The sequence below is a fragment of the Hemibagrus wyckioides genome, linkage group LG06 (assembly GCF_019097595.1).
Source record: "Hemibagrus wyckioides isolate EC202008001 linkage group LG06, SWU_Hwy_1.0, whole genome shotgun sequence".
Taxonomy (NCBI): domain Eukaryota; kingdom Metazoa; phylum Chordata; class Actinopteri; order Siluriformes; family Bagridae; genus Hemibagrus; species Hemibagrus wyckioides.
The window spans coordinates 33,501,009-33,528,946 of NC_080715.1; the positions used below are offsets into that span (position 1 = coordinate 33,501,009).

At 42.5% G+C, this 27,938-nt stretch overlaps 3 protein-coding genes across 6 annotated transcripts in view; 1 reads left to right on the forward strand and 2 right to left on the reverse strand.

Moving 5' to 3' along the window:
• Positions 1-1,870: 1,870 nt before the first annotated feature.
• pex3 (peroxisomal biogenesis factor 3) lies at positions 1,871-9,354 on the reverse strand. Of its 2 annotated transcripts, XR_009204797.1 has the most exons (13): positions 9,130-9,354; positions 8,407-8,538; positions 8,232-8,313; positions 7,327-7,370; positions 7,112-7,233; positions 6,951-7,017; positions 6,803-6,857; positions 4,905-5,055; positions 3,941-4,011; positions 3,735-3,857; positions 3,553-3,649; positions 2,527-2,740; positions 1,871-2,438 (listed from the first exon to the last, which is right to left on the reverse strand). XR_009204797.1 is itself a non-coding variant. In XM_058393073.1 (12 exons), the coding sequence occupies exons 1-12, from the start codon at positions 9,200-9,202 to the stop codon at positions 2,657-2,659; spliced, it is 1,101 nt and encodes a 366-aa protein (XP_058249056.1). In that variant the 5' UTR covers positions 9,203-9,354; the 3' UTR covers positions 1,871-2,656. The 2 variants fall into 2 exon arrangements, 1 of the variants encoding a protein (XP_058249056.1); XM_058393073.1 differs by having other exon boundaries at positions 1,871-2,740.
• Positions 9,355-9,882: 528 nt separating this feature from the next.
• Positions 9,883-14,561, forward strand: adat2 (adenosine deaminase tRNA specific 2). Its single transcript, XM_058393075.1, has 6 exons — positions 9,883-10,748; positions 10,831-10,935; positions 12,105-12,255; positions 12,875-12,981; positions 13,066-13,138; positions 13,233-14,561. Exons 1-6 carry the CDS (start codon positions 10,650-10,652, stop codon positions 13,337-13,339), a joined length of 642 nt encoding a protein of 213 aa, XP_058249058.1. The 5' UTR covers positions 9,883-10,649; the 3' UTR covers positions 13,340-14,561.
• A 5,853-nt stretch (positions 14,562-20,414) lies between these two features.
• aig1 (androgen-induced 1 (H. sapiens)) overlaps positions 20,415-27,938 on the reverse strand; it is a 28,132-nt gene continuing 20,608 nt past the window's right edge. The window contains exons 4-6 of one of the 3 annotated variants that reach the window (XM_058391206.1): positions 26,524-26,639; positions 23,721-23,884; positions 20,415-21,930 (exon numbers count right to left, since the gene is read on the reverse strand). In XM_058391206.1, the coding sequence (XP_058247189.1) occupies positions 21,896-21,930; positions 23,721-23,884; positions 26,524-26,639 (315 nt within the window). In that variant the 3' untranslated portion in view covers positions 20,415-21,895. Of the gene's footprint in view, positions 21,931-23,720; positions 23,885-26,523; positions 26,640-27,938 lie in introns of those variants that run through there. The other 2 variants (XR_009204683.1, XR_009204684.1) reach the window with 2 other exon arrangements.

Sequence of the window (27,938 nt, forward strand, 5' to 3'; positions counted from 1 at the left end):
ATCTCCCTGACCAAGCAACTTCCTGCAGTGTTACAGTGCCCAGCTGTAGGACGTCCAGGAGGTTCCAAAACTGTTTCCGTTTCACATCTCGGTCATCTCTCTAACCGAGCTCAGTTACTGAGGCCATCCATTGGATGTCCTGGAGGTTCCAAACTTCTGTTTCACATCGACGGACCCCACAGTGCTCTGGGAAAACATTCAAAGTATTAGATCTGGTCTATTTCGACACAGTTTGTTTACAGGAAGAGCCATAAACATTGTGTTTCTAAATAATATCCAGTCAGTAAATTTGCTCCATGTGGAGTCCAGTTCTTCTAGAGACATTTCAGGAGTGAAGTAAAGCTGGAGAGACTTCACCAAGGACTGAAGACTTTAATAAGAGTTTAAAACTAATCTTTTCAATACATATATTAAAGCTTTGTGCTTATGGAAAATTGTTTATACACGTACTCCGGCAGCTGATGGCGTGATTAAACACTATAGTGTATGTACACTCACTAGGTTTAAGTTTATTTTCTATTTATTTCCTGACATTTCAGGAGTTTTTTACCATGATCACTGGCTTCATGCACAGCTTTTTACTTTAGTGTTCACATTATTTAGCTTTAAAACACTTGTTTCTTAACCAGCTCCAAACTGCAGAGTCATTCCTGAGTGTATTGTGTAATGCACAAACAGAATAAACATGATGCAAGATGAAGTTAATGTTCAGCGTAAACCCTCTGAGTCTTCTATCAGGAATTCATGTAAACAGTTTCAGTAAGGCAAGGCAACGTCACCATCATGGATCATGTGACCAGGTTGAATTTCCTGTTTGTTTTAAAACCAGCTATCGGTTTCAGGTCATGTGACTGGAGTGTGATAGTGGAAACCACACTCTCTGGTGGTATTTACACTAAAACCCCGCCGTCAGCATGAGCGCTGCAGTTTCTGTGATGAGTCACGTCACTGCTGAAACACCTCCTGAGTCATCTTCATCACCTGACTGAGCTGAAAGGAAAATAAAGTTTAGAACTCTTCTGTGGTTTTTTTTTTAGGATCTACAAAATTGACCTGTTTTTGTTTTTTTTCCCCACATGGCCCCATCATTTTTCCTGGTAAGTTTTGAAAAAAGTCTTATTCCATTTTAGCGTTAACATTTTAAAGTCATTTCTTCCTGAACGTGCCTTTTGTTTGCTTGATGTTCTTTAAACAATGACAATCCAGATGTGCTGCAAAACTCAGAAGACAGACCCGCTTCTTTCTACTTTTTCTTCTTCACATCAGCGTTATCCGCAGCGCTGGAGATAATCTGGTTACCATAGAAACCTGCTACGACACCTTTCCTGCTGAACTTGCCTGGACACAGCTTTAGCGTGACTTACATTTCATTTCAGTACCTGGCTCATGAGCTGAAGAACCTCTCTAAGGGTTCCTGCTCAAGTCAAGTGTTTTTGTTTTTTTTTCCTTCTGACACTCATCTATGGAAGACAGAGATATACATCTACATCTGGATTACTGTACCATCAAGCTGCCTTGTGACAAAACATCTGTACAGCACTAAAGGCACAGGTCAGTGCATATCTGATGTGGGTACTTGTGTGTTGTATTCATTTAACATGATCTGAAGTAGACATGTGACAGCCTTTATAACGGTTTCTGTTGTAGGATAGAATAATCACACGAGACCTGCAGCATCAAACCCGGCTTCGTATAAAGAACTGTAGCTAGATTTAACAGTATACAAGATTATTGAAAAGGAGCACCAAACTTTCATCTAAAAATTATTTCATATGTTGGAAAACAGTTCTAATATTTTATCTAGTATTTATAATGCAACCAAACGGCTCATATTCACTGTCTATCTTCACCAGAGTAATAATAATAATAATTTCTTTTTCAGGAATAAGAATTTATTTGCACTTATTTTTTTATATTCTTCATTAGTGTCAATAATTTAAGTTCCTCTAAATTTGTTTTGTCCTATTATACGCACTGTTAGCAAAAAGACATCACATATTTATGACGATCAATTCAGTGACTTCAGATCTGGTTTAAAAAACATGAAACCAAGAGAGGTGAGGTTTGGCGCATGGCTTGTGCGAGTCTCTACATCCAGCAGGAAATCCAGATCATCAACCCAGTCCCCAATATTCACATTTTCAACATTCTGGGTCAATGTTCAGGAGCATGGAATGACAAAAACAGGTTTCCTGGTGTCTTTATGGACATGACGAAGCTTGTGTGATGGACGTAACAAATCCTGGGACATTGTCCATAAGATAAAACCGTGAAAGAAAAAAAGACCAGAGATGCTCTCCACTGTCAACTAGACCGATTCTACCCCATCATGCGCGTCTGTGAGCTCATGTATGCGGAAGAGGGCGGATAGCGCTTTCCTCCAGGTGTGTAACTCCACCCCCTCAACTTAGCCTTTGACCCTCACTGGATTGTAGGTGCTGTATGACGACAGGAAACGCTCATGACTAAATTAGGAATTAAAAATTAGAGAAGAAAAGAGAGCAATGTTGAAAGCAGAGCTCCAACCGTTAATCATCCAGGTTTACAGAGAAACCTCACACAGCTTTTCCAGCAGGTGCTCGTTCCCCCCATCAGGTAAGGGACCGAGGAACGTTGTGCTCCTTGCTGTTTGTAGATTCAGGACGATGAAAAGCATTTACTTCTGTAGTTCATGAGGGTTGCTGAAAGCTTCATAAACATTGGCTGCAAATTCTTTTACTTGTTCCGTTGTTAAAAGATCCTGCAACATAAAAAAGTGACCATCAGACACAATGCTAGACGCTAGACTCTGGTGTCAGAGCAGGTCAGAAATAATGGTCTGTTTGCTATTAAGGTCTGAGTTAGTAACCTTAGTAGAAGAGAAACCTTACATACACTATATTGCCAAAAGTTTTGGGACAAATCATTGAATTCAGGTGTTGTTTTTTGTGAAAGGAACTCTTAATGCTTCAGCTTCATACCAAGACATTCTGAACAATTTCATGCTCTTTGTGGGAACAGTTTGGGGATGACCCCTTCCTGTTCCAACATGACTGCACACCAGTACACAAAGCAAGGTCCATAAAGACATGGATGAGTGAGTTTGGTGTGGAGGAACTTAACTGGCCTGCACAGAGTCCTGACCTCAACCCCATAGAACACCTTTAGGATGAATTAGAGCGGAGACTGAGAGCCAGACCTCACAAATGCGCTTCTAGTGGAATGGTCAAAAATTCCCATAAACACACTCCTAAACCTTGTGGAAAGCCTTCCCAGAAGAGTTGAAGCTGTTATAGCTGCAAAGGGCAGGGCAACTCCATATTACATTCAAATGCATATAAAGGCAGACGTCCCAAAACTTTTGTCCTGGCTCACAGTCTCCGCTCTAATTCATCCCAAAGGTGAGGTCTTGGAATGCTGAAGCATTAAGAGTTCCTTTCACTGGAACTAAGGGCCTGAATCCAACCCCTGAAAAAAACCACACTTTTGGCAATATAGCGTAGTAGGCGTTAAGGCTGTGATGTAAAACAGCAACACAATAACGAGGAACTCTCCGTGACACGTCCATCGTACCTGAACGAACTGACTGGGGATTTCACTGCATATGGAATGAATCTGTCCGTTCGCGATGGGAATTATTTTGGCGAGTGGGAGAGTCACACGTAAGAGACTAGAAGAGGATGAAAAATTTTAATAATTAAAAAAAATAAAAGGAGAATAGAATAAATCAAAAGAAATGCACACTAACTCCTGACCTATCAGGTGTACTGCTGGGGGCAGAGTCTCCCTGAGGGGGACAAAAAAACTCGGCCATGTTGTCAAGAAAATGGCTGAAGCCCCGGTTCAGACAGGCGTTCAGTATGGTACTGAAATCTGGGCTAAAAAAAACACAGAGACAGAAATTATATTAATGTTTTAAATATCAGCATTAAATTAACAACATTACAGAACTTTGACATACTTCTCCAGCATGTCCCTGGTTTCGTTTAGCAGCTTTATCGTTGTGACGTCATTCTCCGTCAGACCACAAGCCTGGTGAAATACACAGACGTGTACATATCAGTGTTTTTTAATAAATAAAAGGACTTTAAATGTTTAAGTGTAATAAAGACACTATAACAAAGCAGAACAGTCTACATGACTCACTTTATTTGTACAACAGCAGAGTGTTTAGTGTGTTGTTCTGCTGATACTACAGTGATTTCACCGCAACTACGGAGGTCAATACGTTAATAAACGACATGTCACACCTTTTAACGGTTCGAACAGTCATTCCCTCATCTTACTAAGAAAACAGAAAGCATAAGCTCCTGCACTCTAAAGACTTTCACTTACTGGGAAACACTGTAAAGCACCATGACTGCTCTGGAGCACAGATCCTCTCATAATATTAAATAAATAACATCAGCGCATTGTCAGTTAGATTTTTCACTTTCATGTTTATTAAACTTCTGTACCGGACCACTGCAGACCGGGAACACCCCACAAGAGCTGCAGTTTTGGAGATGCTCTGATCCAGTGGTCTAGCCATCACAATTTGTCCCTCGTCAAACTCGCTCAAATCCTTACACTTGTCCATTTTTCCTGCTTCTAACATCAAATTTGAGGACAAAATGTTCCTAATATATCCCACCCACTAACAAGTACCATGATGAGGAGCTCTTCAGTCTTATTCACTTCACCTGTACACATAATTACTGTCCAAAAATAAATATTATCATTCTGTATTTTGTGTCTGTTTACACATACAACAAATAAATCACATGCACTGAACTGAAGCTAAGGTTAAACTCTGAGATCAATAAACTGCTCCCCTTGTTAAAGTGTACATGTCTTGCTGCGCTGCTACGCTCCTGAAATGGACGTTACGTTTAAAAGGTTTCTAAGGGTTTATCATGTTTTCCCACGTGAGCTCTAAGCTGTACCTGATCAGCTAAAGGGTTCTCCTCGTCAGGCATCATGTAGCAGGACAGTGACCTGAATGTGGACGAGCCAGAGTTTTCCTCTACCAGCTGACGGATTTCAATGATGTGCTGCTCGAGTTCCTGGAGAGACAGACTCTGCTTCAAAGAGACCCTGAAAAGTGAGCATTTAAAATTATACAGTGCTGTGCATAAGTATTCACCCCCCCCTCCCTTTTCTCTGGGTTAAAACACAGGAGCTGAAACAGACCTCATTCCAACATGACACTCAAAAAAACCCTATTGTTTAGAAATGAAAACAAAAGTATAAACTGCATAAAAGTTTTTTACTCAGTTTCTGTGAAACCAGCCATCAATGTGTGTCACACACGTGGTTGAATATGTGTAATTAAAGTGTCAAGTTATTTAATTGTGTATAAATAATCTTGTTCCAGGAAGAGCCCTGAGTTTGTTTGGGTGTTTTCCCAGACATGCCAAGAACAAGGAGCAGAAAAAAGGTTTTACAGTAAAACTTTATTGTTCTACTGTATAGTCTGGCTGAAACCAAAGACTGAGAGATACAAAGATTTTGACTGTATGATTTACGTTTCAACATAAACACTTAATCTCCAGCTCCACTAATCTCCACTAAATGTTCCACATTTAGGTAAAATAAAACATGCAAAAGTCTATATATATATGTTACAATAATGCTGAATGATAAACAGCTAAATGTTCTACTATTTTTGTTTCGTATTAATCACTTTGGTAAATAAACATCTGAAAGGTGGAACCGAGCTACTGTCAGCTTAATGGAGTGATGCTGCCACCTAGTGGTGTATTATAATATTACAACTCGATTAGAATGTACGGTTGCTATAATTTCACATCTTTACGCTCAAGACAATGAGATAAATATCCAAATATACACTGATCAGTCATAACACTGTGAGCAGTGAGAGGTGAAGTGAATAACACTGATGATCTCATCATGGCACCTGTTAGTGGGTGGGATATATTAGGCAGCAAGTGAACATTTTGTCCTCAAAGTTGATGTTAGAAGCAGGAAAAATGGACAAGTGTAAGGATTTGAGCGAGTTTGACAAAGTGCCAAATTGTGATGGTGGATAGACCACTGGATCAGAGCATCTCCAAAACTGCAGCTCTTGTGGGGTGTTCCCAGTCTGCAGTGGTCAGTATCTATCAAAAGTGGTTCAAAGAAGGAACAGTGGTGAACCGAGGACAGGGTCATGGGCGGCCAAGGCTCATTATGCTGGTTCTGATAGAAAGGTGTCACAATACACAGTGCAGGATGGGTCAGGGCTGTTTTGGCAGCAAAAGGGGGAACAACACAATATTAGGCAGGTGGTCATAATGTCATGCCTGATCAGTGTATGTGCACAAAGTTTCATCATTTATCAATGCATCTTTTTTTTTTCATGCAACAACAAAAAGATGGTGCGTGAAAAAGTTGTGTGTCATGAAGACAAAAAGAAGCCATCAAAATGAGTTTCAAAAATATATGAATCAAGGTTTGGTGAAAAATATACAGCAAATTTGAACTATTAAAACAGAAAAAAGCTTTTAAATTATTATTTAAAAAAAAAAAAACAGATTCTCTGTGATTAGGTTCTGGAAAGTAATAATCAGAGCAGGAACCAGTTAACACCAAAGGAGATCCACAGCTCAGATGTTCACAGGAGAACTACAAACCAGACACTCCTTATGAAAGAGTGGTGAGAAATTCTCCATTTCAGTGTGGAAACAGTTTATGGAGTGAATATTTCTGCAAGCTTCTGTAGGTTTATACTCTCAGTACTACTCAGGTGGTTTGTAAAAACCAAAGAAAATGTAGAGAAAGTGCAAGATTCTAGTTCCTCTGATCTAAAGACAGTAAAAAATAAGAGCCTGAAAAGCCTTACGGTCCAACGATCTCCTGCACTGCTTTCTTCACCACGGTTATCAGCTCCACCAGACCTGCAATCACAAACAATGACCATGAATTTTTTACAAATCAGCCCAAGTCAGAAAGAGAAATAACAAGCACCAGGAAGTGAAAGGTTCTCCTACCGTCTCCAAGAAGGTGCTGGATGCTTGACAGATACTTCTGCTGGACTTCAGGAGGAGCCAAAGGCGTCTAAGAAAACAAATTTAAAACACAAACAGCTCAAACACATCAACCAAATTCTTCAGTGTAATGCAAAAGTCATTTTTATCACGAGAGAATTTACCGTTCCGTTTTTAGTTACAGAGTTGTCCAGGTACAAGTAGCCTCCGATTATGTTGAGCTGGACACGGAGCAGCACCACCAGCATGCAGGTGCTATAGACAGCAACGATGCTCCGAGTAAAACCTGGTCAGTGAAGACAAGCGATCATCTGTAAAAAAAAAAAACTGTACACATATTTATCCAGTTATTCATACAGGAGGCTGGAGTTAAACTTACTGATTGTCTTAAGATCCTCCCAGATCTCAAGCTTGTTGGTGGGTCTGAAACAAAAATACCTCAGTCAGTCAAAAAAATAAAACCACAAGCTTTATAATGGATGCTGTTACTTCACACGGACGTCATTGTTAGAACCTCAAACATGCCAATAAAATAAAACAGCTGGCTTTGTCTAAATGTTCATAGTTATAAAGAGCTCATAGTCTCTGATCTAGTGAACTAGCATGAGGAAGTGTTTCTGACCGAGACTCCGAAGCTCTTCTCTTCATGGAAACATGTTGTTTCGGCTGTTCTTCTGTTTGGGGGCCGCCACAACGGATCAATTAGTCTGCATGTTTTGATTTGGCACAGGTTATTTTACCCCCGATGCTCTTCCTGACACAACCCTTCCATTTTATCCGAGCTTGGGACCGGCACTCAGAGTTAACTCTTCAGTGGCTGGGTTAGCTTCCTGCATGGGAATCGAACCCCAGCGTGACCAATTCTTCTTTCCGGACCTGTCGAATTTATCCAGCTGCTCTGCCCCTTGTTGGAGTCTTGTGGCTTGCTGGTGGACACTGATAGATCTGTGTGGACAGAACCACTTGGAGACTATCACACCGAGATCACAGATCTGCCATTGCATCGGTCAAGGAATTAGAGTCTACAATGAACTCAGAAACTACACTGACCTATTAGTTCCTCATGAGCTCATGTTCCATTGCCGTGTATAAAAACACAATAATCCATGTGAAGTTGATCAAGTCCAGCCTTACATTAGAGTCCTCTTAAACACACAAGATTCATCCATACATCTGTTCCTGTTTAGTTTGTATTAGAAATGATCTTTAAACAGACTCGATATGCGTGACTGGATCACACTGAGTGCTTAATCCAAAACTAGATGATCTCGAGGTGTTCCTCACCTGGACTTCAGCAGCGCTGTGAGACTCTCTGAGTTCAGGTGGTGTATGATGGCCTCTTTCAGGGTCGGAAGCAAAGACAACACTGTGTGGAAAACAACATTGTGAAGACACAAGGATCGCTCAAGCATTTTAGGAGAAGATGCACAGCACCACGGCTGCGTGAGGGACGTCGAACCTGTCATGTTACATGTCCGCTGGTTGCTCTCGAAATGGAACTGCCTCCGAGCCTGAGCGATGTACTCGGCTGCCTCTCGCTCCTGCATCTCCTGGAGCTTCCTCTGAGCATATTTCCCCAACAGGTACACACCTGGAGTCAGGAGATTCGTTTAGTTTTAGATTAGATGATATGATGGACACGTAATCTGCTTAATCAGATTAGAAGACAGGGTTTAAACGTGTTAGTGTCCACGTCAGTCTTCAGATATGAAAATATGATATAATACTACATTAATGAAGTCATTTATGAGGTTTAAAAGTTTCATATTATTCCCTGAAAGAAGTAGAATGCTGTAATGACGCTAATTTCAGCTTAAATGGGTCAATAATTACCAGCTTGTGTTTGGAGTACGAGGGCTAACATTTAGCATATAACTTCTGACGTCACAACAAGATTACTGTGTAATCACCTGAATGACATTTTGCACTGAATTTAAAGGGATTAAGCAAAAACTAGCAGCTGCGTCCTGAACAACACGCTGCCGTGTTAAATCCTGCCGCGGTCTAAACATTACACCAGCAGCTCATTTTAATTTAATTTTCATTTAATTTCATTGTGTAGAAACCCGCAGCTAGCAACATGTAGCACTGAGCTCTTTGCTTGCTAGCTAGCTAGCTAGCCTTACACAGTGTGTCAGTGTGCGCGAGCGTGCGTGCGCGCGCGTACGTGTGTGTATATTACCTCCTGCAAAAGCGCCAGCGAAAATAAATTTCCTTTTATGACGCTTGATAAAGTTCCATGTAGAAGATAACATGTTTATAAAAATAAAACAGACCCAGTGTTTACAAGAACGCTAAAAGTAGTAATGTAATAAGGGAGGAATAAGAAGTTTCTTCTTCAGACAGAACTAGCAGCTCTCTACACAACATGACCAGATTAGCCACACAGCTGGTTGCCAGATTCCTCTAAATCCTACCCACATTGTTCGCTCTGTGAGAGTGTGTCTATAGAGTTCAGTGTTGCGATTGATCATTATGAGCTAATCTTAATAAATAAATACACCTGAAACCAGCTTTGAAAGGTTTGATCATTTTAACTGGAGAACGAGCTTTTTCCTATATGTTTCTGATATACAAACATTATCCACTGTTTAAAAGTCCATTCCTTCTCCTAATCTTGTGCAATGTGTCTTACAATAAAAATGATTAAAAATAAAAAATGAGACACATGGCTTTTGCAATAAATATGCTGTGCTCCTCACTCTGACCTCAACTACTAAAAAGATGAGATATGAAAAGAAAAGAACTGTGTTTTAAAGTATATGTCACAAATAAACAAAACATCAAATCTTCCTCTTCTTCTTTGTTGTTCATCTGTCTCTGTGTGTCTCTCTCTCTCTCTCTCTCTCTCTCTCTCTCTCATATCCATCCCATTTGGGATCCACGTAAGAATATTTAAAGTAGCACAATTTGGCAACTCGTTACCCGACAAGTCAGCTCCTCCTCCCTCTCTGAAACTGTTCAGTTAATCATTAAAAAACAGTATTCCTGCCCCTATTGGTTATTACAGTTTTGTCCACTGTGAGCAATAATAATTTTGTGTAATTCAATTATCAGGCACAATTGCAGGACATATTTCAATATATTTATTTACGGTTTGACAATCACGCTTGCTACTGCTGCCTACAGCTAACCGATGATGACGCTATAAATGTGCGACCCGGACCGTAAAGTTTGGAGATAAGGTTCTGTCCTGTGTGTTTAACAAAAACTAGAAGTGTTTTCTGGCCTGAATTGCATACGACATGGATATATGTCATTGTAATATGTATTATAATGAATAACGTATTAAATAACTTTAAAAAAAAAAAAAAAAAGATCGCTGTCATGTTTCAACAAGTTGGCTGTGCATGCAGTATTTTTTGCGCAGCTACTATAAACAATACATCTTTTGCTTCATAAACCTGAGACAGGTAGCAAATTCTTCTATTTCACTATAAAGGAACATACTCCTGACTTTCTACAAACTCTTATTTACTTAATAATTGTGATTTAGTAACTTTTTTTGCGGTGAATGCTTGCTCGATTCTGCTGCTGTAATTAATTCCGCCTGACTGGTCCCTCTTCTATTATGTTCCCCAGTGAAATAGCATTACCTACTCATCGTTCCGTTTTGCACTGGAAGTTGTACTCGTGCTCGAGTTTATTCAGAAGAAATTCAGAAATTCTGCTTTAATTTATTTGAATAAAACATTTTCCGAGATGCGATCAGATAACACAGAAAGCGATGTGATGAACGGAAGTTTCCTCCAGCCCTCGGACAGTGAGCTTCAGAGATGGATGTCCAGTGCGTTTATCATGGTACTGCTGTCTCACTTATTATTGTTATTGTTGTTGTTGTTGTTATTTTTATTATTATTAAAACAGCATGCATGTTTAACAGGCGAAAGAAGCTCTGGAAAGTGGAGAGGTGCCTGTTGGATGTCTGCTGGTTTACAACAACATGGTTTTGGGCAAAGGAAGGAATGAGGTGAATGAAACCAAAAATGTAAGTAATAATTACTCATTTTCTGTCTTCAGCATTAAAAAAGAGGAAAAATTTTATTTTCAGGGCATTCACTGGCTCTAAATTACATACCGTTTCATAGGAGTGACGTATTAAAAATGCGACTAGAGGAAGAGTAGCTAGGAAGCTAAAGATTAAAATAAATAAAATACAGTTGTCATGTAAAGACATGTAACTGAGTATATAAAAAGTCCATCCTGTACGACTCACAGTCATTCTAATTCATATCTGATCCTCTCTGGCTTCACAGACTGATGCTGTAATGAGTTTTTATTTGAAGTTAATTGATATTTGGGTCCTAGAGTCTCTAAACACACTACAGATATTTTGATACAAACATATTTAACGTTTCAGGATGGACTTCAGGGGTCGCCACAGCGAATCATCTCTCTCCTACCCCTATCTTCTGCATCCTCAACACTTGCACCCACTAGCTTAATATCCTTATGTATTACATCCATATACCTCCTCTTTGGCCTTCCTCTTTGCCTCCTTCCTGGCAGCTCCATGTCCAACATTCTCCTACCAATATACTCACTCTCCCTCCTCTGAACATGTCCAAACCATCTTAATCTGGCCTCCCTAACTTTGTCCCCCAAACGTCCAACATGAACTGTCCCTCTGATGTACTCATTCCTAATCCTGTCCAACCTCGTCACTCCCTAAGAGAACCTCAACATCTTCAGCTCAGCTCTGACTTCTGTCTCTTCCTCAGTGAAGTGAATACACTCAACAAAGTGTGTAAATAATTGGTTTAAATGACTGGACAGGGCGGCACGGTGGCTTAGTGGTTAGCAGTGTTGCCTCACAGCAAGAAGGTCCTGGGTTCGGATCCCGGGTCCAAAACCATGTACATTAGGTTGAATGGTAATTCTAAATTGCTCATAGGAGAGAGTGTGAGTGTGTGTGGTTGTCTGTCTATATGTGGCCCTGTGATGGACTGGTGACCAGTTCAGGGTGTATCCCTGCCTTTCGCCCAATGTGCACTGGGATAGCCTCCAGCAGATCCCCATGACCCTAATTAGGAATAAAGCGGGTATAGAAAATGGATGGATCTTTGGGTCCTAGAGTCTCTAAACACATTACAGATATTTTAACATAAACATATTTAACATTTCATTACAGTTGTTGTTGTTGGTGTGTTTGACCAGGCCACACGTCATGCAGAAATGGTGGCACTGGACCAGGTGTTGGAGTGGTGTTCTCACAGGGAGCTGGACCCTAAGGAGGTGTGTAAGTGCTGTGTTCTCTACGTGACGGTCGAACCCTGCATCACTTGTGCAGCTGCACTGCGTCTGCTGAGTATCCTTTACTCCTCGGGATCCTGTTTAGAGATCCTAATATGTGTGTTCTTTCTACATCGCATTGAAGATTCACACTCAAGCACGGCTGAGACGCTTCCAACACATAACTGGTTGTAATATGCAATGTTCTGGATGTGAGTCTGATCTAAAACGAGTCTTTCGGCATTCAGTGTGTTTTAGATGTGTGTTTTTCCCCTCTGTTGGAGAACCTTACACAGAATTTACTGGCTGAAGATGAAATTTGATCTGCTTTTTAGATGAACAAGCACTTGGAGCATCTCAGAGAGCAGAAATGGGTTTGATCTCAACATTTACTTTGAAGATACAAACATTTCTGTGGAAAAAAAATAACTGTATTTGGTTTATTTGGAACTTTTCTATGAATATATCAGCCCTAGTAGGCTAAAAACAGAGGTACTTCTGAAACGCAACAAATTCTTAAAGTCCTGAGTGTCTACTTTCATCTGAGCTTCATATTAACCTCCACTGTGGAGTCAGAAATGACAGACACTCAATCCTCAACATGGACACGATTAAAAACAGGTCTCTGGGGGAAAAAAAGAGTTAATTGACTAAATCCACATGAAGTCCGAGTCCTTGACCTTGCTGACCTGTAGACATCCCCCTGGTCGTATACGGCTGTAAGAACGAGCGATTTGGTGGCTGCGGTTCAGTGCTGGACGTCTCCTCGGCTGATCTTCCTCACACTGGAACAGCTTTCAAGGTAACAAATCCTTAAAAAATCATTTCTCTTGAGATCAGAAAATCAGAATAACTAACAGAATGTCCTTTTTTCCCCCCACTTCAGTGTATTCCAGGCCACAGAGCGGACGAAGCTGTGGACATGCTGAAGACCTTCTACAAGCAAGAAAATCCTAATGGTGAGATTCCGAGCTTCGTGAGATTCCGAGCCATCGTTCCATCAGGAATTTCATATTTATTTAATTTTTTTTTCTCCTTTTACATCGTTCCAAGTGCCGAAGCCGAAGGTACGGAAAGATGGCATGGGTCCAGCAGGGGGCAGTGTGACCACACACACACGGAAGCATGAGGGTGATGGAAAAATGGCTGCTTCAGACTGAAACGGAAAAATAAAACCCACCATTTCCTTTTCCTCCACTCACAGACTGCACAAGTATGTGGTCTGAACTTTTTTTTTTTTTTTAAGTACGATTCCACTTCCTCCTCCTGTTCTTTCTGTCCTGATGTATAAACTCAGATGCCGAAAACATGCCTGAGTTTCTGAATAAACTCTGAGAACTGCACTGACTGGAGAGTTCAGAAGTTAACACGTGAGTGAAGATCAGGCGACGCAGCAGGAACATCAGTGTTTCTCCAGATCATCTGAAGGTCCGGAATATTCACACCTGAAGCACACACACTAGAGTTCCTGCTCTGGGTGATAGAGTTAGTTTGGATAAAGGTGTTGATTTAAATGCTGCCATTTTAAACAGGAGCAGGAGAACATGAGCTGTGATCAAACTGTGACGTGAGAGAGAACATCTTCATATAATCCTACAGCTGCTTCCCGGAGACATGTGCTGTGTTTATCAGGGAGACGTCTGCAGTTATTACTCTGCACTTTATTAAACCTGTCTAATAAAACATCTCTGAACAGTTTGAAGCAGAATCTCACGGCATTATCAAAGAGGATTCAATCAGATGCTCTGCTTTTATTTCTTTATGGTGCTGCAGTGTTTTGATTTCTTCTGATGATGACTCAAACATTCAAAGTACACTTAGTCATGAACATCTCTCTCTCTCTCTCTCTCTCTCATACACACACACACACACTCTCTCTCCCTCCCTCTCCCTCTTTCTCTCTCTCTCTCTCTCTCTCTCTCTCTCTTTCATACACACACTCTCTCTCTCTCTCTCTCTCTCTCTCTCTCTCTCTCTCTCACACACACACACACACACACACACACTCAATCTCTCACCCTCTGATCTGTGCCTCTAAAGCCTGAAGTCATTGAGTCAGTAGTGTTGAGGAAGTGTAGTGTATAAGGTTTCTGGAGAAACATCATGTTAGGAACAGAAGTCCTGTGTCAGCTGTGTGAATAAAGCGCCTCAGAGGCTGTGGTGAAAACATTGATGTTAAAGTGAACATTTTTGCTAATGCGTGGTTTGTGCTGTTCTGTCATTTATGTGCTGCTGCTTCTTCTTTCGTTCAATTTTCACATGATTACATCCCATAATTTCTAACAGGACCTGGTTTCAGGCAACTTGTGACAGAGCATGATGTCATGGAGCAAATATTCAATACTTAATGGGTAAATTGTGGCAATAAAGTGATATTAAAGGACTAAATGTGTGTCAAATAAACACTCACACACCCTCACACCACCTCCTTCACCCCCATACCACCTCCACCCTCACACCACCTCCATCACCCTCATACCACCTCCACCACACCTCCACCCTCACACCACCTCCATCACCATCATACCACCTTCACCATCCTCACTCCACCACCATCACACCACCTCTAGCACCATCACACCACCTCCACCACCATCACACTCCACCTATCTCTCTCTATCTCGCTCTCTCTCTCTCACTGCCCCATGATTTAGATGATTGTAAGAATGAGCTGATGTTTAAAGTTTATTGCTTAATTAGAGTTTTAAAGGAACAAGAAGAAACATGGACTTTGTCAGTTTCACTAAACAGTGAAATGTTAAAATGCTAACTTCTCTCTCAGCATTAGAAACGACAGTGGAGCGATCCCGTTAGCAGGAGGAACATGATCTGAGTTGAACCAGCGTGATGGCGCTAGTGGAGATAAACAAACTAGCTGTGCTGTCGCTCTCTCTCAGACGGGAGTGTTTGAAAACTTTGCTCTCTTCAGCATGTCAGAGTTTATTATTACTATGTTAATTCATGCGAGAGAAGCCTTCAGATCACGTTCAGTTCGTCACCTCTGAGTGAGCGAGCGATGGTGTTAATGAGAAGACTACGAGGTGTTGTTCGGAGTCGATGTGCTGGTGGAGAGAGAGAGAGAGAGAGAGAGCACACACACACACACATGCTGGACTCAAAAGGTTGGTAAACATTTCCTCAGACAGGATGCTGGCCTACTGGCCGTGATTAGTCCAAAGTGAGACGTTCTAATGCAGCGTTGTTCCTCCTGTAAATAGAATGAACTCACTGCTGGAGATCTTTTTTTTTTCTGAAAGATGAGTTGCGAGGATTGGGAGAGGGTGAAGATTTTGACAGTCTTGTTTTGGGATGTGGAGTGTTAGCACTTCATTTTAACAGTTGGAGCTGTTTTCTCTCCTCTGCTGCAGTCTGACAGACGTTATTACGCTGCACAAAGCTGTGGTACTCACTGGGATGAAGACATTATGAGACGACTGCAGTTTCTCGCTCAGCTTCAGTGCTTTTTCTTCCTCAGGCCATGTTTCTCATTAAGGACACGTCCAGTGGAATTGTTATCTTTGCAGAATGGTGAGTCTGAGAAGGCAGAGGTTAAAAAAAATCTAAAAATAATGGACTGTGTGTTTTATTGACTATCAAAATCATTAAACCGATGAGACGGTAACTAGTAATGAGAGCATCGACGACCTCCAGGAAGCCAGACGGTTTAGTTTTAAATACACTCGGCGTTCATGATTCCACCTTTAGAACGAGAACTGGTAAACCACTGAGGAACATAAAGGTTCATCTCACAACACTATGCAGCTGTTTGGAATGATGATGAGTTAAATGTGGAGATGTTGCAGTTTATGAAACATCTGGAGTAGATCCATACATTAGGGACTTTAAGACCAGTGACTGAATCAAGAGCAGACCAGTGCAATAAAAGAAATCTTTTATTTATGACATTTACATTACAGTACAGTGAAATCCAGTCCTAATGTACTGTAACTCCGTTCTGTTTGCCATGGAGTCTGTTACCTCAGAACCAGAACAGAGTGGGCTATCAGACAGTGATGTGGAGTTTCTCATCCTGCTGTGTGCTGAATACGCAACCTGTGAAAACATCAGGTTTCCTTTCCCTTTTTCAGAAGCATCAGAGTGGGTGAAGTGTATGAGAAGTTGAAATGTGCGAAAGACTGAAATGTGTGAAAGTGTTTGAGATGATGAAGTGTGAGAGAAGCTGAATTGTGCGAGTGGCTGAAATGCAGGAAAAGCTGAAGCATGCGACTGACTAAAGTGTGTAAGAGGATGAAGTGTGTGAAAGGAAGAAGCATGTGAGTGGATGAAGTGTGCGAGAGGATGAAGTGTGTGAGTAGATGAAGTGTGCGAGTGGCTGAAGCGTGCGAGTGGCTGAAGCGTGCGAGAGGATGAAGTGTGTTAGAGGATGAAGCTTGCGAGAGGATGAAGTGTGAGAGAGGATGAAGTGTGCCAGAGGATGAAGTGTGTCAGAGGATGAAGTGTGTTAGAGGATGAAGCTTGCGAGAGGATGAAGTGTGAGAGAGGATGAAGTGTGTCAGAGGGTGAAGTGTGTCAGAGGGTGAAGTGTGTCAGAGGATGAAGTGTGTCAGAGGGTGAAGTGTGTGAGAGGATGAAGTGTGCCAGAGGATGAAGTGTGTCAGAGGATGAAGTGTGTCAGAGGGTGAAGTGTGTCAGAGGGTGAAGTGTGTGAGAGGATGAAGTGTGCCAGAGGATGAAGTGTGTCAGAGGATGAAGCGTGTGAAAGGAAGAAGCGTGTGAGTGGATGAAGTGTGTCAGAGGATGAAGTGTGAGAGAGGATGAAGTGTGTTAGAGGATGAAGTGTGCCAGAGGATGAAGTGTGTGAGAGGATGAAGTGTGCCAGAGGATGAAGTGTGCCAGAGGATGAAGTGTGTCAGAGGGTGAAGTGTGTCAGAGGGTGAAGTGTGTGAGAGGATGAAGTGTGCCAGAGGATGAAGTGTGTCAGAGGATGAAGTGTGTGAAAGGAAGAAGCGTGTGAGTGGATGAAGTGTGTGAGAGGATGAAGTGTGTCAGAGGATGAAGTGTGCGAGAGGATGAAGTGTGCGAGAGGATGAAGTGTGCGAGAGGATGAAGTGTGCCAGAGGATGAAGTGTGCCAGAGGATGAAGTGTGTCAGAGGATGAAGTGTGTCAGAGGATGAAGTGTGTGAAAGGAAGAAGCATGTGAGTGGATGAAGTGTGCGAGAGGATGAAGTGTGCGAGAGGATGAAGTGTGTGAGAGGATGAAGTGTGTGAGAGGATGAAGTGTGTCAGAGGATGAAGTGTGTCAGAGGATGAAGTGTGTTAGAGGATGAAGTGTGCGAGAGGATGAAGTGTGCGAGAGGATGAAGTGTGTCAGAGGATGAAGTGTGTGAGAGGATGAAGTGTGTGAGAGGATGAAGTGTGCCAGAGGATGAAGTGTGTGAGAGGATGAAGTGTGTCAGAGGATGAAGTGTGTCAGAGGATGAAGTGTGTCAGAGGATGAAGTGTGTTAGAGGATGAAGTGTGCGAGAGGATGAAGTGTGCGAGAGGATGAAGTGTGTCAGAGGATGAAGTGTGTGAGAGGATGAAGTGTGTGAGAGGATGAAGTGTGTCAGAGGATGAAGTGTGTGAGAGGATGAAGTGTGTCAGAGGATGAAGTGTGTGAGAGGATGAAGTGTGTCAGAGGATGAAGTGTGTCAGAGGATGAAGTGTGTCAGAGGATGAAGTGTGCCAGAGGATGAAGTGTGTTAGAGGATGAAGTGTGTGAGAGGATGAAGTGTGTCAGAGGATGAAGTGTGCCAGAGGATGAAGTGTGTCAGAGGATGAAGTGTGTTAGAGGATGAAGTGTGTGAGAGGATGAAGTGTGCCAGAGGATGAAGTGTGTCAGAGGATGAAGTGTGTGAAAGGAAGAAGCGTGTGAGTGGATGAAGTGTGTCAGAGGATGAAGTGTGAGAGAGGATGAAGTGTGTTAGAGGATGAAGTGTGCCAGAGGATGAAGTGTGTGAGAGGATGAAGTGTGCCAGAGGATGAAGTGTGTGAGAGGATGAAGTGTGCCAGAGGATGAAGTGTGCCAGAGGATGAAGTGTGTGAAAGGAAGAAGCATGTGAGTGGATGAAGTGTGCGAGAGGATGAAGTGTGTCAGAGGATGAAGTGTGTCAGAGGATGAAGTGTGTCAGAGGATGAAGTGTGTTAGAGGATGAAGTGTGCGAGAGGATGAAGTGTGCGAGAGGATGAAGTGTGTCAGAGGATGAAGTGTGTGAGAGGATGAAGTGTGTGAGAGGATGAAGTGTGCCAGAGGATGAAGTGTGTGAGAGGATGAAGTGTGTCAGAGGATGAAGTGTGTCAGAGGATGAAGTGTGTCAGAGGATGAAGTGTGTGAGAGGATGAAGTGTGCGAGAGGATGAAGTGTGCGAGAGGATGAAGTGTGTCAGAGGATGAAGTGTGTGAGAGGATGAAGTGTGTGAGAGGATGAAGTGTGTGAGAGGATGAAGTGTGTCAGAGGATGAAGTGTGTCAGAGGATGAAGTGTGTGAGAGGATGAAGTGTGTCAGAGGATGAAGTGTGTGAGAGGATGAAGTGTGTCAGAGGATGAAGTGTGTCAGAGGATGAAGTGTGTCAGAGGATGAAGTGTGTTAGAGGATGAAGTGTGCGAGAGGATGAAGTGTGCGAGAGGATGAAGTGTGTCAGAGGATGAAGTGTGTCAGAGGATGAAGTGTGTGAGAGGATGAAGTGTGCGAGAGGATGAAGTGTGTGAGAGGATGAAGTGTGTCAGAGGATGAAGTGTGTCAGAGGATGAAGTGTGCGAGAGGATGAAGTGTGTCAGAGGATGAAGTGTGTCAGAGGATGAAGTGTGTCAGAGGATGAAGTGTGTCAGAGGATGAAGTGTGCCAGAGGATGAAGTGTGTCAGAGGATGAAGTGTGTCAGAGGATGAAGTGTGTTAGAGGATGAAGTGTGTGAGAGGATGAAGTGTGCCAGAGGATGAAGTGTGTCAGAGGATGAAGTGTGCCAGAGGATGAAGTGTGTCAGAGGATGAAGTGTGTCAGAGGATGAAGTGTGTGAGAGGATGAAGTGTGTCAGAGGATGAAGTGTGTCAGAGGATGAAGTGTGTCAGAGGATGAAGTGTGTCAGAGGATGAAGTGTGTCAGAGGATGAAGTGTGCGAGAGGATGAAGTGTGTGAGAGGATGAAGTGTGTCAGAGGATGAAGTGTGCAAGAGGATGAAGTGTGTCAGAGGATGAAGTGTGTGAGAGGATGAAGTGTGTCAGAGGATGAAGTGTGTGAGAGGGTGAAGTGTGTGAGAGGGTGAAGTGTGTCAGAGGATGAAGTGTGTGAGAGGGTGAAGTGTGTGAGAGGGTGAAGTGTGTGAGAGGGTGAAGTGTGTGAGAGGATGAAGTGTGAGAGAGGATGAAGTGTGTCAGAGGATGAAGTGTGTGAGAGGGTGAAGTGTGTCAGAGGATGAAGTGTGCAAGAGGATGAAATGTGCGAGAGGATGAAGTGTGTGAGAGGATGAAGTGTGTGAGAGGATGAAGTGTGAGAGAGGATGAAGTGTGTCAGAGGATGAAGTGTGTTAGAGGATGAAGTGTGCCAGAGGATGAAGTGTGTTAGAGGATGAAGTGTGTTAGAGGATGAAGTGTGTCAGAGGATGAAGTGTGTCAGAGGATGAAGTGTGTCAGAGGATGAAGTGTGCCAGAGGATGAAGTGTGTTAGAGGATGAAGTGTGCCAGAGGATGAAGTGTGCCAGAGGATGAAGTGTGTCAGAGGGTGAAGTGTGTCAGAGGATGAAGTGTGCCAGAGGATGAAGTGTGCGAGAGGATGAAGTGTGTTAGAGGATGAAGTGTGCGAGAGGATGAAGTGTGCGAGAGGATGAAGTGTGTGAGAGGATGAAGTGTGCGAGAGGATGAAGTGTGCGAGAGGATGAAGTGTGCGAGAGGATGAAGTGTGTGAGAGGATGAAGTGTGCGAGAGGATGAAGTGTGTGAGAGGATGAAGTGTGTGACTGACTAAAGTGTGTGAGTGGCTAAACCATGTGAGTGCGAGAGGATGAAGCGTGTGAGTGGACGAAGTGTGCGAGAGGAGGAAGTGTGTGAGAGGAGAAAGTGTGCGAGAGGATGAAGTGTGCGAGAGGAGGAAGTGTGTGAGAGGAGAAAGTGTGCGAGAGGATGAAGTGTGCGAGAGGATGAAGTGTGCGAGAGGATGAAGTGTGCGAGAGGATGAAGTGTGTGAGAGGATGAAGTGTGTGAGAGGATGAAGTGTGCGAGAGGATGAAGTGTGTGAGAGGATGAAGTGTGTGAGAGGATGAAGTGTGCGAGAGGATGAAGTGTGCGAGAGGATGAAGTGTGCGAGAGGATGAAGTGTGCGAGAGGATGAAGTGTGTGAGAGGATGAAGTGTGTGAGAGGATGAAGTGTGCGACTGACTAAAGTGTGTGAGTGGCTAAACCATGTGAGTGCGAGAGGATGAAGCGTGTGAGTGGACGAAGTGTGCGAGAGGAGGAAGTGTGTGAGAGGAGAAAGTGTGCGAGAGGATGAAGCGTGTGAGAGAAACTATTTCCCTCTTGCTTCACTTAATTTACACAGAATTCACCTTTTCTGTAATTAACACTAATCATCAGGTTCTGTTCCTCAGCTAAATTATATTACTATACCACAGTGTGCTTGAATTCTCAAATCTGATTGGTCAGAAGGTGTGTGTTATTCTGTGAGTCAGAAATAAATGTACTCTGTGTGTCTGCTCAGTATCTACAGAATGGTCAGGAATTGTTTTACTTAAACAACTGGACAAACTACTGACCTTTCCTCAGACTGATGATGATCTTTAAGCCCTGACTCTGCCAGGAGATTACAACTGGGGTTAAATTTTCAAAAAGTAAACCTTCAGATCTGAACTTTTTTCCGGTGCTTTAAATCGTGAGATCTTTGTGTAAGTGAAAGTGACCAGGTCACACCAGTCCAGGAAATGATCCCTATTCCAGCTCGAACTGTCTACTTCCTGTTCACTTCCTGCTCAGCCTATACCACGCTCCACACACACACACACACACACACACAGATTCCTCATTGTTTGATGATGTCACTCCACGCTGTGTTTCACCTTGTTCCTTCCTCATTATTCTTTCTGGTTAGGAGTTTCTCTTGATCTACCTGGATTCTGTAATTAAACTCTTCTGCACATGAACCTCATCCTGATCGTGATCCTGATCCTAGTCTGTTATGGAGAATGCTGTGTAAAAATAATAAAGCTGTACAGCACCTATGGGGTCAATTCGAAAGTCATGATGCATGCATTAATCTATGAGTTCACTCGTTCATCAGAGTACAGACTTTATCCTGGTTTGGGTCTCAGTGGATCTGGAGATCTGGAGCCTATCCTCCCATGAGATCATACTGTATATATGTGTGTGTATATATACTCATGTTCTTACAGGCTGCTTATAAACCATGGAGATATGGATTATAGTGAATAATAATAATAATAATAATAATAATAATAATAATAATAATAATAGTAATAATAATAATGATTAGATTTGATACACATGAGCAATACAGTAATACAGAAAGGTATGGAGATCGATTTAATCTCACGGTTACTCGTGTAGAAAAGCTGTGCTTTCGTTAAAAGGATGAAGATCTGGACTAGAAGAATAAAAGCAAGGTGTTAGTTCAGTTCAGCAACATCCCTTTTCCATGTGTCAGTTTACTCCTCAGTCCAAACATCCAGAGCTGGGAATGTTCACCAGTTCCAACGTCTGACAGCCGCTGGATTCAGTCACTTTTATCCTTATTCGACTCTAAAGCACCTGGTGAAGAAAGAAAGCGTTTGGTTTATATACAGTAATACCTTGACTTATGAGTTTAATTGGTTCTGTGACCGAGCTCGTAACTCAATTTGCTCGTATATCAAGTCAAATTTCTCCATTAAAATGAATTGAAATGCTATTAATCCGTTCCAGCCCCCCAGACGAAGATGCTGGAAGAGGTGGAGGAGATCGCTTAACTTAACTTACTCGCTACACACTTAATGCTACAATTAATTAAATTTAACTTACACACTATGCTACACTTTATCGCTAAACTTAATTGCTACTTTTTTATTTTTATTTTTTTCACTTCACTTAATCATCTTCTTCACTGATTTTTGCCTTTTTCGCCACACTTTCCTCGCTTTCCCTTGCAGGGCGTTTCAATTAAAACCTGTCCAAGGAGGTTTGTTTCTTCCTCCCTTCCAAAATGTTTGGAAAATGAGTGAGGAAGTGTCGTTAGGCAGCGCCAACGTACGACCTGGGGAGATAACCACCTGAACTGACCGCTCGCTGGGCTACCAAGTGGCGGGTGGAGTAAGCTCGCTCGCTCATAACTCAGATCTCGGCTCGTATCTTAAAGCAAAAAATCGACCGAGCGACGGCTCGTATCTCGGAAAACTCGTAAGTTGAGTCACTCGTAAGTCAAGGTTTCACTGTATATATATATATATATATATATATATATATATATATATATATATATATATATATATTTATATATATGAGGATATATTTCTCAGCTTATGGTGTAAAATTCTCATGCAGATTAATCACTGTTCCTGACATGGGCTTGATATATCATTATAGCTACATCATCGTGAATCATTTCATCACACTGACTGACGTTGCGGGTCGACGACACCGAACATCTGACAGTCAGGAAGGTCAAAAGTGAGTCATTTGGGCACAGTTTTATGTCTTCTTGGTTAGAATTCAGTATTCGGACGCAGTTAGCTCGTCTCAGAGTCCATTTTTATAAACGTTTCCAATTAGTTCATCAAACAAAAGCTGGCATTTTATCCATTTCAGAAATCGGTTTTTTGTAACTAATCGTCAATAAACTGTTTATTTATTTGAATGTTTATACGCTCTGCTACCGCAAGTAGCCTTACATTACAAATGTGTGTGGAACTCCTATTGTGGTCTAAACAGGAAGCAAAGTATCTAAGGAAGCAAAGTGCCAGGAAACAATTGTGTAGAGTATGTAGGTCCAGGTTTTGTACTGGTTGAATTATGGGTCAGTGTCAATCAGGTGGGAGGCCAAGAAGACTTCACCATCTGCTATTATCAGACTGCTGACACTCCCATCTGTTCCTGACACCCACCACGCTCTGTGCTCCTCAGCTCAGTAATGCTAATAGAACAGGAGTGTGTATGTGTGTGTGTTGGAAGACCACATGCATGCAAGTTTGGAGAAGTTCTCCTCTTGTGTGTGGCTCACATACTTTATACTGTCAAAATCAAGGTCTTTAGGACCCTGGGGTTCTCTACTTGGCCACTAGAGCCTTTTTCCAAATAAAATAAAGGTTCTGTGTAGGACCTTTGGAGAGTGATACTTCTAGAGTTTTACCTCTATGTGAATGACGTTGTTTATGAATGAAGATCAAAGAGTTGATTATATTTGTGGAATAATTTAAACTTAAATGATGAAACACTTCAGTAAGAGGGAGGAGTTTCACTGTGATTAATATTATAGACAATTTACTTACAACACAATTTATATCATTCCTTATAGAGTATATTGTGTTTACACACACACACACACACACACACACACACACACTTACTCCGTGAGGAATCCCAGATGTAGTTGTTGAGGATCTCCCCCATGATGTAGAAGAGGCTGGTGAGAGCTGTGAGGCAGATGAAGAACACCACTCTGGCCAGTGTGTCAATGTGCTCTAACAGAGGGTACACCCAGACCCCCGTCACATTATACACCCAACACATCCTCACGGGAGAGAGAGAGAGAGAGTGAGGGAGAGGTGGAGGGAGAGGGGGGGAGTGGGGGAGAGAGAGAGAGAGAGAGAGAGAGAGATGGAGGGAGAGAGAGAGAGAGAGAGATAGAGATAGAAGGGGGGGTGAGAGAGAGAGGAAGAGAGAAAGAGAAAGAGAGGGAGAGGGAGAAGGAGAGAGGAGACTGTTACACTACATGTCATACATACTTGTAGACTCACATCAGTTCCTGTGCTCCTGTCTGTCCTTCCATCTGTCTGACTGGTCTTCTGTCTATCCTGTCTGTCTGACCTCCTGTCTGTTTGAGCTTCTGTTTGTCTGTCCTGGTCTGTCTCTCTTTCTGTCTGTTTCTCATTCTGTCTGACCTGCTGTCTGATCTGTCTGTCCTTCTGTCTGTCTGCCCTCCTGTCTGCCTGTCCTTTCTGTCTGTTTCTCATTCTGTCTGTCTATCTAATCTTCAGCCTATCCTGTTTGTCTGTCTGTCTGATTTCCTGTCTGTCTGAACATCTGTCTCTTCTTCTGTCTGTCTGAGCTTCTGTCTCTGTCTGTCTGTCCTCTTGTCTGTCTCTCATTCTGTCGGACCTCCTGACTGTCTGACCTGCCGTATAAAAGGCTGTAGAATCAGTCACTGGAGAGGCGATGTATCTACCAGGACCATTTCAGCGTCTCAGACACTGCTCCTATTGTTTTTAGAAAGAACTCTGAGTCGTGTGAGTGGATTCATCTGTTCAAACCCTTACAATGAACACATGAGATAAAGTCAACTCCTGGATTCCTGGCAGGCTGCAGGAGAATGAGCTAAATGCAAGCCACCGTCCAGACTGCCTGTTTTTCTAACTTTACAGTGTGTGTGAGGGCGATGTGGATTTCTGAGATTATTCCTGTTATAACCTCGGTCATCATGGAACCATGGAACTAACATGGATAGAATTCTGCCTCAGTCAGTGGTCAGTGTCTCAGAGCACCATGGATCCTGATCAGGAACATGATAATTAAATAAAGAGCTTAGTGGTGCTGATGCTGAAGTCATATGTCTGTGTGTGTAGTTTATTTATAGTCTTCGTAACTTCAGCATCAAAGAGCACTGCTCTGAAGTCCAGTGTTGACGTGCTTTACACCACTGCATCCTTTGCATTGCACTTGGTGATGTAAGGCTCGGATGCAGCTGCTCGGCCATGAAAAGTCGTTCCATATGCACTGTTCTTGACTGAATCTGAAGGCCACACGAAGTTTGGAGGTCAGTAGCTTTTGATTAAGTTTGTAACTTCTGAGCACTGTGCTCCTCAGCTCAGCCCCGCTCTGTGATTTTACGTGGCCTACTACTTTGTCTCTGAGTTGCTGTTGTTCCCAGTTGCTTCTACTTTGTTACAATACCACTAACAGTTGAGTGTGGAATATTTAGTAGTGAGGAAATTTCACGAATGGACTTATTGCACAGGTGGAAACCTATCACGGTACCATGCTTAAATTCACTGAGCTCCTAAGAGCGATCCATTCTTTCACACATGTTTGTAGAAGCAGTCTGCATGACTAGGTGCTGGATTTTATACACCTGTGGTCATGGAAGTGATAGGAACACCTGAATTTGATCATTTGGATGGGTGTCCCAAAACATTTGGCAACATAGTGTACGTTGTTCCTGCTGCACTCTATAATCAATCTCTGCTCTACTCCGGTATTCCAAATGCTCCCATTTTGACCAAAAATTCCAAACTGAAATTTGTCAAAATGTAATAAAATTCAGTATCTACAGTTAAAATTTTTAATATAATAATTTAACTATTCATGTAGAAATGCTCTCCATCTCTCACTAATCCTGGTGTAAATAAGAGTCTGGTTTAATATAATAAACAGAACCATCGTCAACATGTAGTTACGTCTGTAAATAAAACAGACAGAATGAAGTCCATGTGGTTTTACTCTCGCTGGTTCCTGACATCTCGGACACGTCGTAAATTAAAGCGAGTTTCATCGTCTGCTTGTTTCTGCTGCCTGCTGTAGCAGGAAAAGGTGTTATTTATGTCGTATTATGCAAATGAAGTGAATGGATCTCTTTCTAACTGAAATCTGCCTTTTTTCCCAATAAACAGCAATTTTCTTACTTTTGTGCTTGACCACAGTGGATTAAAGAGGTTAGAGAGGAATCTGGACAGCAGCTGAACTCGGACTGTGATTTAGCAGCAGGTTGGTGTTTGAGTTTAAGATCTCACCTCAGGAAGGTGTTATGAGAGACGCTGCTGCAAATAATCTGGGAAATTTCAACTGGGAGAAAACACATCACATTGTTGATTATTGGTGAACTTATTCACCAATTGGACACAGCAAGGATTTAACTAAAGCCAGCATCTCTGCATGTATCATTAATAATAAACTAAAATAAAAATAAGAATATTTCAAGTCCGAACAGTTTGCGATTATCTTATGACAATATTTCGGATTTCAGAGCAGAGTGAGTGTGTTAATGTGAGCGATGTCATTGATTCCTTCCTTCCTTCCTTCCTTCCTTCCTTCCTTCCCTGTGTATCTATATCTCCAGAAGGTCACACAAGAGCCCCTTGTGTCCAGAGCACTAACTCTCCACACACCTCCACAGGTGTGATGATGAGCAGAGTGATGTTCAATGAAGATATTTACCACAGGACATATCCCACACAGAAGCTGCACACAGCCAGGAGGCCACACGTTCTGCTGGGATAGAGGTGATGTGTGGTTCTCATCTCGATGATGATGAAGGGAAGAACCGTGGTGTGCTGCGGAGGAGAGAAAGACACGAGACATGAAACCATGCACTGTTTCTGCGCTCAACCTTCCTAGGACATTCAATTCCTAAAATATCTACATCCTCCGACACTTACTGCTCCTGATCTGCCTGAACATTCCCGAAATGGATGATGGATGAAATTCCCATTTAGCTCGATTAAACAGGGGGCACTCCTCCTCCCTCCCTCCCTCCCTCCTTCCTTCCTTCCTTCCTTCCTTCCTTCCTTCCAGCACAAACAACACACTGCTCTAATGGCTGCATTCATGACTCACTTTCCTCAACAGACCAGCTGTTTTATTGTCATTAACGACCCTTAGTCAAGGCTTGAAAACATAACAAGTCCTGACGAACATCTACATGATGAACTGAAGACCAGAGCGCAGCTACTGGCGAGCTACTGTTGCTCAAATTGCTGAAGAAGTTAATGCTGGTTCACCTTCAGGAATCTAGTGGAGTCCATGCCTCGATGGGTCAGGGCTGTTTTGGCAGCAACACAATATTAGGCAGGTGGTCATAATGTTATGGCTGATGCTGAAAATCCTGTTTATAACTAATGACTTGCGGTATCTTGGACATGAGACTGTCTCTGATTTAGATGTCTCCACTTGCTTTCTCAAACTTCTGCCTGTCTTAACCTGCTGAGAGGATTATCCAGCTCCAGAACCCTCTGGAATCTGTGGTATAGGTATGACGGCCGGCCAGCAGAAAGCTCCTGGAGGGGATCGCGTGTCAGGGAGAGTGCTCCCAAGGTCAGAGCTTATATTTCTCTAAACCGGCCTCCTCGGCTGTCCCTGACACACTACCAGCTGACAGAAGAGCTCACATGACACCACGGCTCATCTGCCCCCCGTCAGCACTGAAATCCCTGCTAAATACCTCCGGGTGGGTCAGCGGCGGGGTGAGGTTACGTGTTTCATGCGTGTAGGAGTGGGATGGTGTGGGCCTGGGTGTTACATATAACCAAATACAAATATATTACTCAGATAACACGTCCTGCATTAATACCAATACATTTTATTTATTTTTGTATTTATTTATGTTTAGAAAGCTACAAAGCTTCAGACTACAGCACACTCACATTGCCAGGTTTGAGCAAAATGTCCACCGCACAGTTTACTGACATTATTAGTCTCTGTCTCTCTCTATATATATACATCTGTCTGTCTCTCCCTCTATATCTCTCCCTTTCTCTCTCTCTCTCTCTCTCTCTCTCTCTCTCTCTGTCTTTCTGTCTGTCTCTCTCTCTCTCTCTCTATCTCTCACTTTCTCTCTCACTCACTCTAGGTTT